At 49.3% G+C, this 17638-nt stretch overlaps 1 protein-coding gene across 2 annotated transcripts in view; it reads left to right on the forward strand.

The window, feature by feature from the left end:
* LOC138522067 (RLA class I histocompatibility antigen, alpha chain 19-1-like) overlaps nt 1–17638 on the forward strand; it is a 253678-nt gene that overhangs the window by 147489 nt on the left and 88551 nt on the right. For both annotated transcript variants that reach the window (XR_011283228.1, XM_069635305.1), the window contains exon 4: nt 6253–6522. Coding sequence is in view for 1 of the 2 variants with exons in the window: in XM_069635305.1 (XP_069491406.1) it covers nt 6253–6522 (270 nt within the window). In the remaining variant the exon portion in view is untranslated. The remainder of the gene's footprint in view (nt 1–6252; nt 6523–17638) is intronic.

The raw sequence follows: 17638 nt of genomic DNA on the forward strand, positions 1-17638 counted from the left end.
CTATAGAAACCTAATCACGATCCTATCCATCCCATATAGAAAGTATACTTAGATATTCCCATTGAGCCAACCACAATCCCATGTAGGTTTTCTTAATTTGCCATGTAGTATGATGGATTTTTAGTATATAAATGTGATTTTCTATGAAATGCACTGAGATTATGCTGTGCAACGTCCGTTGTACTCCCTGTTTTAAACAATTGCAAATGAAACAGTTATTTGCCAACTTCCTGAGTCAGTCTTATTGTTTAGTGTGAGACATTCTCCATCCCATCCATAGTATGATGTGTTACCTTGATTAAAAGGGCCTCTAAGGTTCATTATCCTGAATGGATCACCTGCCATTTCCCTTAGTGAGTCCTCATCACAGGCCTCATTGAGTGTAGCGTTCTCTCCGGGGTTATCCTGAATGGATCGCCCGCACTTTCCCTTAGTAAGTCCTCATCACAGGCCTCGCCAGCATTCTCTCCAGGGTTATTGTGCAGGGTCAGAAATGTGAGGACCACCAGTGAGGGTTCTCAATAAATGCCATTTTATTAGAATATAAGGTTGGATGAACGTCTCGCTATCCCGAGCCTGACGAGGATTTCCCTGCCTAGAATAAACTGAAGGAAACCCTCTAACAAAGGATATCTGTCCCTCGCACTTAAACATGCAACAAATAAACAAGGAAATACACGGCCGTTCAAAACAGTAATGATTGAGTTCATAAAGTAACCACAGTTTTTCTTCACAGCCTGGGCGGACTCACTTCCCCAAGGTTTATACGTGATTCTGCTTCACAGTTCAAGGAAAGAACTCAAGCAAATCTAAGTTTTCAGCAAAGTTCCAATATAGTCTGATGCGACTTCAACTTGTCAACAGAAAATTCCAACACACAGATCACAAGAGTCTTCTTCTTTGCACAGGTGTTTAGTTCCTCAACAGCAGCAATATGTATATTGGCCAGGATGATTTGCCACTTTAGCAACTCCAGGAAATATAACTTCTCCACTACAGCCTTGCTTGGCTCTTCCTCCAATACTCCTAGCACAAACAATGTCTCTGGCAGGACCTCCTTATAGCACTTTGCCACCTTTCACTTGCCTGCTTCTATGCCGGGCCTACGATCCTAGCACAAACAATGTCTCTGGCAAGTCCTCCTTATAGCACTTTGCCACCTTTCACTTGCCTGCTTCCATGCCAGGCCTACGATACTAGCACAAACAATGTCTCTGGCAGGTCCTCCTTATAGCACTTTGCCACCTTTCACTTGCCTGCTTCCATGCCAGGCCTACGATACCAGCACAAGCAATGTCTCTGACAGGACCGCCTTATAGCACTTTGCCACCTTTCACTTGGCATGCTTCTATGCCGGGCCTACGATACTAGCACAAACAATGTCTCTGGCAGGACCTCCTTATAGCACTTTGCCACCTTTCGCTTGCCTGCTTCCATGCCAGGCCTACGATCCTAGCACAAACGATGTCTCTGGCAGGTCCTCCTTATAGCACTTTGCCACCTTTCACTTGCCTGCTTCCATGCCAGGCCTACGATCCTAGCACAAACGATGTCTCTGGCAGGTCCTCCTTATAGCACTTTGCCACCTTTCACTTGCCTGCTTCCATGCCAAGCCTACGATCCTAGCACAAACGATGTCTCTCTCAGGGCCTTCTTATAGCACTTTGCCACCTTTCACTTGGCCTGCTTCCATGCCAGGCCTACGATCCTAGCACAAACAATGTCTCTATCAGGGCCTCCTTATAGCACTTTGCCACCTTTCACTTGCCTGCTTCCATGCCAGGCCTACGATCCTAGCACAAACAATGTCTCTATCAGGGCCTCCTTATAGCACTTTGCCACCTTTCACTTGCCTGCTTCCATGCCAGGCCTACGATACTAGCACAAACAATGTCTCTGGCAGGACCTCCTTATAGTACTTTGCCACCTTTCATTTGGCCTGCTTCCATGCCAGGCCTACGATCCTAGCACAAGCAATGTCTCTGACAGGACCGCCTTATAGCACTTTGCCACCTTTCACTTGGCCTGCTTCCATGCCAGGCCTGCGATCTTCAGAGGCGTGCCATTCGGGTATGCTCCCTTGAAGAAGTGACAGCCGCTTCGCAGCATTCAGCAGATGCCAGTGTTAATACTTTCAACACCTTTTTAGGGAAGACAAGACTCGCATTGATGCTCTTCAACACTTTTCTGCAAATGCTGTTCCTTTCCTTCTGGACTCTTGTCCCCAGAAGGGCAGCCTTTTTGCCACTCTTGTTTCCTCACTTTACAAACAAACAAAGACTGGCAGGAGGGCCTTTTAAGCCTCCCAGTCCGCTCAGGTGTGGGTCATCTACAATAATGAACTGACCACCCCTGCAACACTGTGCCTCTTCAGCCCTCTTGCTCTTCCCAGTACCCCGGGAATTCTGGGACTTGAAGTCCCTAAGGGAACAATCATTATTTCTTGTGTTGTACTGCTTTCAAACCTCAATGTGTTACTTATAGCATTCTCTAAAGGAACTTTACAAGAATTAGTCATTAACCCTGATTGTACAGAAGATGGCAATTATTTTACGCTGTTTTCCCATTTTCCTTTCACTGCCTCTTTGAGTAAAAGGGAGTTTCTTTGCTTTATATGTCTCCTGAACATTAGAAAAATGTTGATTTCTCTCCAAGTCCAGGGGTGCATGAGTGGGTTCCCCCTATTTGTATGAACATCTCGTCGGCCATTGCAGACTTTGTCATTGCTAAATCCTCCCCCTAGAGCAGTGGTCTTCAAACTTCAGGCCCCCCCTGAGCAAGATGTGGGCAGGCCAGTCCCCCCGCAAAAATGCCTGATGGACAGTATGTGCAAATGGCTATGAATTATTGCGTGCTGTCCCAGCACCCTTCTCCCAGTATAGACCCTGGGCTCCCCCACCTGCTCCCATCACAGTCGCTGGGCTCCCTCATCCCACTCCTACGCAGTCCCTGGGCTCTCCCCACCCTATGACAGACCCTGGGCTCTCCCACCTGCTCCCATCACAGTCGCTGGGCTCCCTCATCCCACTCCTACGCAGTCCCTGGGCTCTCCCCACCCTATGACAGTCCCTGGGCTCCCCCACCTGCTCCCATCACAGTCGCTGGGCTCCCTCATCCCACTCCTACGCAGTCCCTGGGCTCTCCCCACCCTATGACAGACCCTGGGCTCTCCCCACCCTGCTCCCACCTCTATAGCTTGGCTCCCGCCCATCTTGCACCCACCACAGTCCCTGGGCTCCCCCACCTGCTCCCATCACAGTCGCTGGGCTCCCTCATCCCACTCCTACGCAGACCCTGGGCTCTCCCCACCCTATGACAGACCCTGTGCTCTCCCCACCCTATGACAGACCCTGGGCTCTCCCCACCCTGCTCCCACCTCTATAGCATGGCTCCCGCCCATCTTGCACCCACCACAGACCCTGGGCTCTCCCCACCCTATGACAGACCCTGGGCTCTCCCCACCCTATGACAGACCCTGGGCTCTCCCCACCCTGCTCCCACCTCTATAGCATGGCTCCCGCCCATCTTGCACCCACCACAGACCCTGGGCTCCCCCACCTGCTCCCATCACAGTCGCTGGGCTCCCTCATCCCACTCCTACGCAGACCCTGGGCTCTCCCCACCCTATGACAGACCCTGGGCTCCCCCACCTGCTCCCATCACAGTCGCTGGGCTCCCTCATCCCACTCCTACGCAGTCCCTGGGCTCTCCCCACCCTATGACAGACCCTGGGCTCTCCCCACCCTGCTCCCACCTCTATACCATGGCTCCTGCCCATCTTGCACCCACCACAGTCCCTGGGCTCCCCCCACCCTGTTCCCAACACAGTCCGAGGGCCAGTGGCGGCTGGTCAATCTTTCAAGTGGAAGGGCATAAATATTTCCCCCAAAAATGCCATAGCGACCGAGCGTGCGAGGGAACCCAAACCATTCAAGTGGGGTTTAGGGGGTATGCCCCCGTGAATTTAAAAAAAATAATGGGTTAAAATCTTGCATTGTAGAGAATACTTTAAAAAAAAAAATGGGTAAAAAGCCAAACGGTTTGCAATTGGTGCTGGGGGGCCCAGGGGGCAGGCATGACATTTTTTACTAGACATCTATGATAGATGTTCATTAAAAAGATACCATCCCTGTTCCCTGGGCCCCACTGTGCCTAACACAGCATAGTTATGTGTGTATGCAAGGTGCTGGGGGGCAAAGGGGGAAAGCATGGTATTTTTGACTGGACATCTATGATAGATATCCAGTAAAAAAATACTGTCCCTGTCCCCTGGGATCCACAGCACCTCAGAAGGAGAGCTGATTTTGGCAGGTGGGCAGGGGGTTTGTGCAACAAAATGCCTTTGTTGTACAACCCTCCTTCCCCCCCTCAACCCCCCACTCGCCAAAATCAGCTCAACGGACCAAAACAAACACACACACACATTCACACAAGCACCCATCACCATACACTCACTCATAAAACAAGCATACATGCATCCATACACATATTTAAATTAAACATACCATGCGTGTGGGTGCTGAAACGCCCCACTCCAGGCTGCTCTGTCCGTATGTGCGAGGAGGCGCAGAAGCTCCCCCTTGCACATACAGACATGCAGTGCCCCAGCCAGCATTTCCAATGAGCTATGCGAGGCTGGCGAAGCAAAATGCCCCCAGCCTTGCATGGCTCAGTGAGCATGTGCGGCTGGGGAACTGAACTGAGCTGTCAAAGGGAAACTGTGTTTCCCTTTGTCAGTTCAGCCAGCCCAGGAGCACTCACTCAGCTGGAAAAATTAGCTGAGGGAGTGCTCAGTGTTTCACTGGGCTGGCTCCTTGGCTCTTGCATAATGGGTCAGGAGGCCACCGGGTGGACACCCCTCGCCCATTATGGATGAGCCACCAGGCTCGGACTGGGTATAGGGCAACAGGGCAACGCCCGTACCAAATATGCAAAATGCTAGTGTGGGCGAGTCAAAATGGGCCACTTTTCTGGCCAATGTGGGTCAGTTTGATGAGTTACTTCACTATACAGCTAGTAATTTTGTCCATTGGTGCTGAATAAATATTCTTTAAATATCACAATTTGCTTACATTTTAACAAAAAAAAAACTTTGGATACTATTCAAACAGTCTGTGACTAAAGGCATGAATAGCAATTGCAACTGGGGGCCACTTTTTCATTGGTGCCTGAGACAGTTCCATGCTCCAGTCCGACCATGTGAGCCGCCCCTGCCCATTTACTCCAATCTAAAAAAAAAAAGAAAATGTTTTTCTTTATTAACATTTCATGCTGGGCTCTCGCGCCTCCCCTGCGGGGGCGCACCCCACAGTTTGAAGACCTCTCAGAGAGGAAGATGAATACCATGTCTCATCCCACAGCTTCCTCTCACTCCCCTGGGCCCGTTCTCCTCCCACGTGATCCCCCAGTAGTACGCCACCCCCAAGGTCAGGATCAGGAAGCGTCTGCCTTTCCCTGGCCCCCAGGGTCAGGATCAGGAAGCGTCTGCCTTTCCCTGGCTACCTTTCCTTACACCACCCCCAAGGTCAGGATCAGGAAGCATCTGCCTTTCCCTGGCCCCCAAGGTCAGGATCAGAAAGCGCCTGCCTTTCCCTCGCCACCTGCGAGGGGGTCAGGAAGTGTCTGCCTTTCCCTCGCCACCTGGGAGGGGATCAGGAAGCGTCTGCCTTTCCCTCGCCGCCTGGGAGGGGATCAGGAAGCGTCTGCCTTTCCCTCGCCGCCTGCGAGGGGGTCAGGAAGTGTCTGCCTTTCCCTCACTGCCTGGGAGGGGATCAGGAAGCGTCTGCCTTTCCCTCGCCGCCTGGGAGGGGATCAGGAAGCATCTGCCTTTCCCTGGCCACCTGGGAGGAGACTTTAGGCAAGGAGTTAGTGAGGCGTCCCTAGGATTCATCACAATATCCTCACCTTAGACCCCCTGTTGTACACACGTGTGATGCTCACCAGACCCCTGCACTGCTTTAGATGCCCCCACACCTTTTTTCACCAGGTCTGGTATTTCCCGGTTGAGCACCTCTCCTGGCAAAAAGTAGGAGTTGCACAGAGACTGAACTCTTGCTGAATACTGGTTCCAGTTAGGTGATGGACCTGCAGTGCCCCCCAGGAGGTTATAGCCCCCTGCAATGAGAATCTCAGCCACAGACCAGCGCTGCTCATTTTCAGAAAGTGCTGCGCCTCCTCCTTCGCACAATTTCAAATGTGGTTGCCCTTGTGGTGCAAATGGGGTGTAATTGGGATTTTTCTTTCTTCCTCCAGTCCCCCCTGGAACAATGGTTTCCAGAAGGAAGTCTGGCGACCGCACCCTCCTGACCTGCTACGCATATGGATTCTACCCCCGAGAAATCGAGGTGAAATGGATCAGGAGTGGCGTGGAGATGCCCTTGGAGTGGAGTCAGCTCCTTCCCAATCCTGACGGAACCTATCAGATCAAGGCGACGGTGGAAGTTCAGGAGGGAGATGAGAAGAACATGTACGAATGTCAAGTGGAGCACAGCAGCCTGCCTGAGATTGTGACAGTGGTGTATGGTAAGTACATGTCGCTGTGCAGATCAGGGGTGCATGTATACTAGGTGGGGGTGCTGCAGCCTCCTGGGGATTGTGACAGTGGTGTATGGTAAGTACATGTCGCTGTGCAGATCAGGGGGTGCAAGTATACTAGGCGGGGATGCTGCAGCCCCCTGGGGATTGTGACAGTAGTGTATGGTAAGTACATGTCACTGTGTAGATCAGGGGGTGCATGTATATTAGGTGGGGGTGCTGCAGCCTCCTGGGGATTGTGACAGTGGTGTATGGTAAGTGCATGTAACTGCAGATCAGGGGACGCATGTATACTGGGTGGGGGTGCTGCAGCCTCCTGGGGATTGAGACAGTGGTGTATGGTAAGTACATGTCATTGTGCAGATCAGGGGGTGCATGTATACTAGGTGGGGGGTGCTGCAGCCTCCTGGGGATTGTGACAGTGGTGTATGGTAAGTACATGTCATTGTGCAGATCAGGGGGTGCATGTATACTAGGTGGGGGTACTGCAGCCTCCTGGGGATTGTGACAGTGGTGTATGGTAAGTGCATGTCACTGTGCAGATCAGGGGGTGCATGTATACTAGGTGGGGGTGCTGCAGCCTCCTGGGGATTGTGACAGTGGTGTATGGTAAGTACATGTCATTGTGCAGATCAGGGGGTGCATGTATACTAGGTGGGGGTACTACAGCCTCCTGGGGATTGTGACAGTGGTGTATGGTAAGTACATGTCACTGTGCAGATCAGGGGGTGCATGCATACTAGGTGGGGGTACTGCAGCCTCCTGGGGATTGTGACAGTGGTGTATGGTAAGTACATGTCACTGTGCAGATCAGGGGGTGCATGTATACTAGGTGGGGGTGCTGCAGCCTCCTGGGGATTGTGACAGTGGTGTATGGTAAGTACATGTCACTGTGCAGATCAGGGGGTGCATGTATACTAGGTGGGGGTGCTGCAGCCTCCTGGGGATTGTGACAGTGGTGTATTTTAGTGCATGTCTGTGTGCAGATCAGGGGTACATGTATACTAGGTGGGGGTACTGCAGCCTCCTGGGGATTGTGACAGTGGTGTATGGTAAGTACATGTCACTGTGCAGATCAGGGGGTGCATGTATACTAGGTGGGGGTGCTGCAGCCTCCTGGGGATTGTGACAGTGGTGTATGTTAGTGCAGGTCTGTGTGCAGATCAGGGGTACATGTATACTAGGTGGGGGTACTGCAGCCTCCTGGGGATTGTCACAGTGGTGTACGGTAAGTACATGTCACTGTGCAGATCAGGGGGGATGTATACTAGGTGGGGGTACAACAACAGGGTGGTTTCTCACGAGCAAAAAACAATGCAATATATTTTTAGCAAATGTGTAACGGATAAACTGTTCATCTACCGGGGAACTTGGGGAACTGGGGAACACATAAAAGGAAGAGGTGGAGGGGTCACATTACATCTCAACAAATTCATGTATTATTCATTATGAAGCGTGGAAAGCATTGTTAAAAAGAAAATTCTCCAGAAAAAATACTGCATGCGCAAATGCGGCAAAGTGCTAAAAAGGGGGATTAATTAGCACCCTGCCTGTGTAAACATTATTTTTGTGCAAATATAGCTTCACGAACAACACATACAATTACTAAACATGTGCGAAACTTGCTTCACAGACCACGCATACAATCATTGTACAGTTATTGTACATGTGCAAACATAGGTGCAGTAAACATCACAATACCAATGGTGTCACATGTCACTCTGCTGTGACAGATCCGGGAAACCCTTGACACAGAAGTAGGTTTCAAAACATGTAATAACCTGGTCAGGAGGAATGTGGGCAGGGACATCGATTCAGCAAAATGCCAGGGGTAGGGAAGTGGCATCACACACCTGATATCACAGGAAGTGATGTCCTCTATAACCCTGGTGTCATCACCGGAAGTGGCATCACACACCCGGTCAGGAAGTGATGTCCTCTCTAACCCTGGTGACATCACCGGAAGTGGCATCACACACCTGATATCACAGGAAGTGATGTCCTCTATAACCCTGGTGACATCACCGGAAGTGACATCACACACCTGATATCACAGGAAGTGATGTCCTCTATAACCCTGGTGACATCACCGGAAGTGACTGGCAGGAGTAAAAAAAAAAAAGGACATAAATGTACAATTTGTAAAATACCAAATGGGTCCAATAACAGACCAGAATATTTTAGAAACCAGCAACATTCTAACACTGGTGCTGCCTTCATATGCCATGGATGGGGGTCATGACATGATGGGGTTAGACCCAATAGACTCAACAAAGGCAGAGGCACTGCCATAGATATGCCACTTCAGCATTGTATGGCCAGGTTCTTCCATATTTTGCCAGTTATAGCTGCACGTCAGGTCTGATAATGATTTGTTATTCGTATAGCGCTTTCGCCAAAGCACTTTTCATAGCACATATTTAAATACAATTATCATTCCAACAGAAGTTGCTACTCATTTATTAACCTCCGAAGAATTAAAGAATAAAAGGCTGGTTTGGCCTTGCTGGGATTCAAACCTGTAGATCACACAGGTAGATTGCAGCAACAAGTGCTTAACTCGCTGAGCTATCTTATCGCTTTGCTATTACAAATTCAATGCCATAATAAGAAAACTTGCCAAAACTGGCTGCACAATATGGGCTAGACATGCAATATCACTTATCATGCTGGCTGTAGCCTTGATGATGCACAGTGAAAAATGCCATGCCACAGTGTTGGCATGGCATGCCTTGGTGGGTTTGCACCAAAATGACAACCTAACCACATAATAACATTTATCATGCTTACTTTATCATAGATGCCCAGATAAATATACCAGGACACAGTAAGGAAAGGCAAGACTGGCTGCACCCAAATGCCAGTCTAGCCAGATAATTACACTTATGATTGTTTTATCAGAGATGTCCAGTGCAAAATGTCAAGCACAGAAAGAAATTGCTAGATTAGATGCACCATAATGGTAGTCTAGCTGCGTAATAACACTTACAATGCTTACTTCATTATATAGGGCCAGAAAATATGCCATGAGACAGTAAGAAATGACTAGACTGGCTGTACCAAAATGCCAGTTTAGTCACAAATACCTGCCACTAATACCGGTCATGCCTGCTTTATCATTGATGACCTTGATGTATTAGGGCACCCCTCTCTTACCCCACTTCTCCCGTACGTCTCATTTCCCTCCCACCCTCCTCCAACCCCCAAAATTTACTCCTCGGCCGAGTATTACCTCAATGTCCCTCTTTCTCGTCCCAGTACTTATATATGAGGCAAGGTGGTTCATATACAAGTACTGGGACGAGGAAGAGTGGCACTAAGAGTAATAAAGATTACTGGTAAATAATCTATTTAACAAAGCACACACATTCACACACCACTTGCTCCTTTATACATGCATTCATTCACCATACACTCATCCAAGCACGCCCAGCCAGTATAACATTTGCATTGTTAGGTAGCTGTGTTTAGTCTTGTTCACAAAATACATTGTTAGGTGTAGGCCTCTCTCCCCCTATACAGGACTCTTAAATTTAGCAGTGTTTAGTTTTGAACAAACATTGCATTGTTATGTAGCTGTGTTTAGTCCTGTTCACATACTGCACCGTTAGGTAGCTGTGTTTAGTCTTGTGCATAAATTGCATTGTCAGGGGGAGGCCCTTTCCCACTATTCAGGACTCTCAAATCTAGCTGTGTCTTGTTTCACACACACAGGTTGTCCTGTTCTACCTGGCACTCAACCTCCATCGTGAAACTTAATCCTCGATCCGTACCAGTCATCGAGGCACCATGTCACTCACTGGCCATAACCGTACAGCTCCCGGGTGCACCTCTCGCCCCACTGAGACCCATCACTCTTTAACCCCACTGCCACACAGCCCACCCCACTTCCACAGGGCACATCCATCTGGCATCCCTCACCCCCCCTTTCTCCCCTGCCCCATCCATACCCTCCCACCCCAAACTCTCACTCTTTACCCTACCCGTAGATCTCGATCTGCACAATCAAGAGCAACAAGTTGGAGAGACAGACCAGATAGCTCTCACCCACGGAACACACAATCCCAGACACAGCACATTCACATTCCCCCAACTATCTACAGACCACTCCCATCTCCCACTTCCTCTCATTTAGCACAGCAAGAGAAGCTCTAGCCAAAACTCCACTCACCAGAGAACCACCCACTCTCTCCCACACTCCCATGACCGCACATAATGCAAGGAAAGGGCGAGTCTGCAGTCAGCTAATGCCCCCCCCCCAGCATCTCCCATTCTCCGACACAGTTTGCGACCCCTGCCACCGCAATATAGGAGCGAAACCTCACTGCCCGGACCCAACCCAGTCCTAGCGCTCTTCACCTCCCTCCCCTGTCCACCCACTCCAACTACTCCCTCTTCCCCACACTCCACCTTCCCCCTTCCCTTCCCCCCTCACTGCCTCTCCCCACAGCAGACCCTGCTCTTCCCCCAAACACCACCCACCCTCCACCCACAAAGGCATCCCTCCAAATATCCTGCAACCTCATCAACGGCAGGTCTGTTTCCAAAAACAAACTCCACAACTTCGACCTCATCACAGAAGAAAACCCAGGCACCCTCTTCATTACTGAGACCTGGTTCTCGGATGACCACGAACCTCTCGTGCACGAGACCTTCCCACCTGGTTACATTCTCACCGTTTTTTAACAGATCTCGTAGGGGAGGCAGGCTTGCAATATTACACAAAGACCAATTCAAGCTATTAACCAAGGACACCTCCACTAGCACCAAATCCCTCCTGGTAAAACTCTGACTTGCACCATCCACCTCACACAGCTTTCTACTCCTCTATAGACCCCCCCGTCTATAACAAAAACTTTGCAGATACATTTGGTTAAGCTCTGGCCGCCAACCTCATGAAACACCCAACTCTCAGGAGACTTCAACATATGGTTCGACTCACCATCAAACCCCATGACCAGGTCACTTACAGACAGTCTAGATGCACTCAATCTGAAACATCACACATCCACACGAGAGGCCACACCCTTGATGCAATATTCAGCACCACAAACATATCCACCCAACCCCTGCGCCCACTGTCATGGTCGGATCACTTAGCACTCTGTTTCACCATACCGCTTAGCACTGGGGTCAGCGGCCAACACCCGACACGTCCTCCACAAACTGCCCCTTCCACTTTTCCATTATGGAACAAAGTGGTAATCACCCCAGATCTTGAACTCTTACTCCGCAACTCCCTCAACTCTTTCTCCCTAGCGGAAGGACCACCGGCAATTCACTCCTTCGACCTCTGGTTTACCAATGCCCTCAAACCCCTTACCCCATCAAAACGTTCCTCGCAGAGATGTGGAGCATCACCGAAGTGGTTCTCCCCCAATCTCAAACTCCTCAAAACTCTCAAGCACTGTCTGGAACGGGCCTGGAGAGCTGACCCTTCAGCCCAAAACAAAACCGCCCTAGCAAGGACAACCAGAACCTAGAGATTGGAAATCAGAAAAAGCAAGAAATCGTTCTATGGGAACCGAATCCAAAATGCTTGCAACCCTAGTAAGGAACTACATAAAATCAAAGCAGAATTAAAATCCCCCTCATGTTCTCGCTTGATCATCCCAAGCCTTATGCGACACCCTCTTGCTCCACTTCTACAACACCACCAACGAAAGACACAACGCCATCATCGCCAAACTAAAAATCCTACCACCACCACACACCCGCATCACCCCACACAAATCCCACCCCATTCACAATCTTCATTTTGACTCTTTCTCTCCCATCACACACTAGGAATTCCTGTCGCTGATAGTGACCAGTCGCCCGTCAGGCTCTCCGGAAGACGCGTGCTCACCCACCTTGCTCAAGAAAATACTAACCGCCAGCTTTGCAGGTAATGTCGCTTGCACAATCCTTAACCACTCACTCACGTCAGGATCCTTCCCGAAAGCCCTAAAAACATCCTACACCAAACCCGTTCTAAAAAAACTGACGCTTGACCCGCTTCTTCCCCAAAACTACCAACCTATCTCCAATACACATTACATCGCCAAATTAATTGACCGCACGGCTTACAAACAGCTTGGCCAATTTGCTGAATCTAATAACCTCCTAGACCCAGCACAATCAGGTTTCAGACCACTAAGGGGAACAGAAGCCTCCCCCTGGGACGACCTAAAAAGAACAGCTGACGCAGACGGCTGTGTGTTTCTCATCCTTCTAGACCTTTCTGCAGCTTTCGATACCATCGGTCACATGATTCTATTAGACAGACTACAAACACTAGGAATCAAAAGCACAGCCCTGTCGTGGATCTCTTCCTTCATATCTAACCGGTCGCAAATGATGCACCTGGACCCATTTACATCCATATCACGTCCAATTTGCAAAGGTGTTCCCCAAGGAGCATCCACGTGACCACTAATCTTCAACTTCTTCATACAATCCATTCCCGCAATCATCCGTTCATACAACCTTACCTGCTACAACTAAGCAATGATACCCAGATCATCTTCAAAATCCCAAATACTGGGGATTCGGCAGCCCGGAGCTGTCATCCTGCCTCTCTGATATTGATCACTGGATAACGACCAACCATCTCATCCTCAACCCTGGGAAAACCGAAATCGTACTCTTCGGGAAAACATTTCTCATCCCCCAACCAATCCCTTCACCCGAATCCCTAGGATGTGAATTCGACTCAGATCTATCCCTCACCCAACACACCACCAGTGTATCCAAAACCTGTTTCTTTCACCTACAGATTCTCAGGCAGATTTTCCCCTACCTCACCTATCCCCACCGCTTCTCGGTTATCAACTCCATCATCCTCTCCCGCCTTGACTATGGAAACTGCCTTTACCTTGGAGCCCCCGCATCCCAACTACGGAAACTCCCAAAGAATCCAAAATGCGGCAGCACACCTGCTCATTAACCTTCCCTCCAGAGAACACATCAGCCCTGGACTGAGAGCCCTCCACTGGCTCCCGATTGCTCGGCGCACCACCTTTGTAGCCATGTATATCACCCATCGCACAATCCACTACACTGGCCCGGAATTCCTGCGAGACAAAATTGTCCCTTACCAACCTTCCAGGAATCTCAGATCTCGCAATGCATTTCGTCTAGTGATCCCACCGAATAGCTCCATAAGACTTGGCAGCTCTTCCTTCTCCGTCCAAGCGCCAATCATCTGGAATTCCATCCCCCTACACATTTGCAACATCGAAAACCACCTGAAATTCAGGAAGGCCCTTAAAACCTGGCTCTTTCCAATACTCTCCTAAACCACCGCACCCTGTGAATACACCACTAATAAACTCCACCGCTTTCGATCATAACTCGGAGGCCGGCAGCTCTCGCAGCGGTTTCACCTGATACATCACCACTCTCTGCTCAACAACACTGCCTGCCGTCTAGAATTCAAGGTAAGCCAGCAGCTTTCGTTGTGGCTTTCCTGATCCACCAACATCCCACCCACAACAACATTCCAACCCTACAAGCACCCATACTAAGCCAGCAGCCTTCGCTGTGGCAACACTCGCCTCACACTTACTGCGTAACCGTGCCCACCAGTCCACATGAGACAATACGAGACAAAGGCCCTGGCTAGCACACGCACATCACTGCCTCTGTTAACCCGCAACACTCACCCTGGGAAGCTCCCACCACTAGCAACCCCCCCCATATCCCTATTCACCAAGCTAGGTCCAACAAGCTCTCGATGACTGTTACATTACGGATACTTACTATACATTCGGCTGTAACCCACAGCCTTTCATGCCTAGTCCCCCCCTCCACCTACACGAATCGAGGGGTAGCCCCCTCCGTTTGCTCGTTTTAATTGGAGACCCCAGCACCACGAAACCGGGGCCGCCTGCCGACCATAGAGGTTTCTCAATTTAGGCACAGCCTCTCTTGGCTTACTATATGACGAAACTTACTGCAGGGGGGCACCCGGGACTCACTACTCAAGGATTCTCTTCATAGCCCTCTACTCAAATTGCACTGTTAGTGTAGGCTCTAGCTTGTTTAGCCTTGTACTCCATTGCATTGTCAGGTGTAGGGCTCTCTCCCACTATACAGGACTCTGGAATCTAGCTGTGCTTAGCCTTGTTCTTAAATTTCACTGTTAGGTGTAGGCCTCCCTCACAATATACAGGACTCTCGAATGTACGGTACGTGTAGCTTGCACCACTAGCGTCGACACAGGCCGCAGGCACGGCCAAGCATCCATGCATGTTAGAATATGCCTATTGCTTAGCACATCCGGCCTAATGCACACATAGCCGACCAGACTAAAACACCTGACGTACCTCAACACCTCTATCACTAGGACGCAGCAACCACCACCGAAAGGAATTTGGTATAGCTGACACACATAAACTCTCTCAACAATAGCAATCTATCTCTAACCCTCAACAGCACCCACCAATGTGTCTGACCTCTCTTGGCCTGCTTAGTCAAGCCTTGCCAGCCACCTAAGTCCTAGAACGGCAACATGCACACATGCATCTCCTAAACCAACCCCCCTAGAACTCTCTATCGACATCGACTATGGTCACCAACGGCATTCAACCAAGGAAAAAAGCGCATTGAGGCCACACAAGTGGGGAAAGAGCGCTATATAAATAACAGAATACAATACAAGACAATACACACACACACACACACACACACACACACATGATTTATACACACACATACATTACATAACTCACACACACTATTACATTTAAAAAATATTTGTCCTTACCTTTCAGAATGCGTTGCTGCAGCTCCTCCTCTGCAGGCATGAGTCTGGCTCCGATGCACCAGCACGCATGCACACACACAAGGAACCAGCTCTGGTTCATGTCATGCGCAGCAGAGCACAGGAGCCAGAGCCATCCATGTCGTGCAGGGGTGGGAGGCTCTGGTTTCAAAATGAAATAATTTCTTCAAACTGACTTCAAAATAAAATGATTTCCATTTCGTAAAAAGAAAAGTCAGAAAGCAACATATCCATAACCCATCTTTAAAAACACCCAGTGAACGAAACATGAAGAACAAACTAAAATGTGTTATTGTCAATCAAAACCTCTGAGTGTGTACCTGTGAAGAAATAATTATGTGGTACTGAGACGAAGAAAACCACTGGAGGAATACAGAGTGTAAATAAAACAGAGAAGAAGGACTTTGACACGATGCCAGGGGAAGACACTATGCCGGGGCAAGTTCCACGGTAGCATTCAAAATCTTGGAGGCAGAGACCTTCGTAAGAGGAGAAGCCGCCAGTTTCCAATCAGCTGGGGGAGAAAGGCTGAGAGAAACTGGGACGCACAGCGTCCGATGCTGGAAAGAAACCGGAGTGCAGCTTCTAATGCGTGGCACTCGAGGAAGAGTGAGACGCGATAGACCGAAGTGGATGCAACACATCCTGAAAGAGAGCAACAGCTGGTGGCGTGACCGTATCCGGGTGGGCCTGGAAGCCCATTAATGACACCAATACCACTTTCCTAAAGGCATCACAGAGCGAGGCGATCGGAGTAGAGAAGGGTGGAGAAGCCAACCTGACATTCAAGAAAGAGGGTCCCAACCTGCCACAACTCCTGATGATGTTATTCCTGAAAAATAAATGTAACCGGGAAAGCGGGAGACCCGGGGGGGGGACTGCTGATAACTGGAGCTTGCATACTCCTCCCAGTCGAGATGAAGAGTCAAGAATATACGAGAAAGGATGGATTCATTATTGGAACGCACATACCCATTCCAGTCAGGATAAATTGTTGAATACCTGAGGAGGCTGAGAATCATCACTGGAACGTTCATACTCGTCCCATTCGAGAGTGTACGAGGAGAGTGAGAATCATTAGTGAAAGAGACTGTGAGGAGGCTGAGAATCATCACTGGAACGTTCATATTCGTCCAATTCGAGAGTGTACAAGGAGAGTGAGAATCATTAGTGAAAGAGACTGTGAGGAGGCTGAGAATCATCACTGGAACGTTCATACCCGTCCCATTCGAGAGTGTACAAGGAGAGTGAGAATCATTAGTGAAAGAGACTGTGAGGAGGCTGAGAATCATCACTGGAACGTTCATATTCGTCCAATTCGAGAGTGTAGAAGGAGAGTGAGACTCATTAGTGAAAGAGACTGTGAGGAGGCTGAGAATCATCACTGGATCATTCATACTCGTCCCATCGAGAGCGTACAAGGAGAGTAAGAATCATTAGTGAAAGAGACTGTGAGGAGGTTGAGAATCATCACTGGAACGTTCATACCCGTCCCATTCGAGAGTGTACAAGGAGAGTGAGAATCATTAGTGAAAGAGACTGTGAGGAGGCTGAGAATCATCACTGGAACGTTCATACCCGTCCAATTCAACAGTGCACAAGGAGAGTGAGGAGGCTGAGAATCATCATTGTAACGTTCATACTCGTCCCATTCGAGAGTGTACAAGGAGAGTGAGAATCATTAGAGAAAGAGACTGTGAAGAGGCTCAGAATCATCACTGGAATGTTCATACCCCTCCCATTCGAGTGTGTACAAGGAGAGTGAGAATCATTAGTGAAAGAGACTGTGAGGAGGCTGAGAATCATCACTGGATCGTTCATACCCGTCCCATTTGAGAGTGTACAAGGAGAGTGAGAATCATTAGTGAAAGAGACTGTGAGGAGGCTGAGAATCATCACTGGATCGTTCATACCCGTCCCATTCGAGAGTGTACAAGGAGTGCGAGAATGATTAGTGAAAGAGACTGTTGAAACCTTGAAGAACCCAGTGTCTGAACTGTGCGAGTTGATAAAAGTAGTTACAACTTAAAATACTTGATTGAAATGAACTTGCTGAGAAACCAGCTCACATGAGAAGGGAGTCATTCTCCTGTTCCTTAGTAGTTCTTATAGTGGTAGGGTCAGGATAGGTTAGTTTGGACAGTGGACAGAACTTGGTTTGTGTCAGGGGCTTGAGGGCGGAGAAGTGCGCTCAAAGCGGGAGGGGAGAAACATGCACAAAGGCAGGAGTGTAAGAAATCCTGCAGACAAGAAAGGATAGGCAAGCACTCCAGACAGGCAACAGAGGCAGTGAACAGGAAGGGTTAGAGAGTGCAACTTTAGCTTCCCACTGGAGGT

This window comes from Ambystoma mexicanum, chromosome 13, assembly GCF_040938575.1.
Source record: "Ambystoma mexicanum isolate Mex_15411 chromosome 13, UKY_AmexF1_1, whole genome shotgun sequence".
NCBI lineage: Eukaryota > Metazoa > Chordata > Amphibia > Caudata > Ambystomatidae > Ambystoma > Ambystoma mexicanum.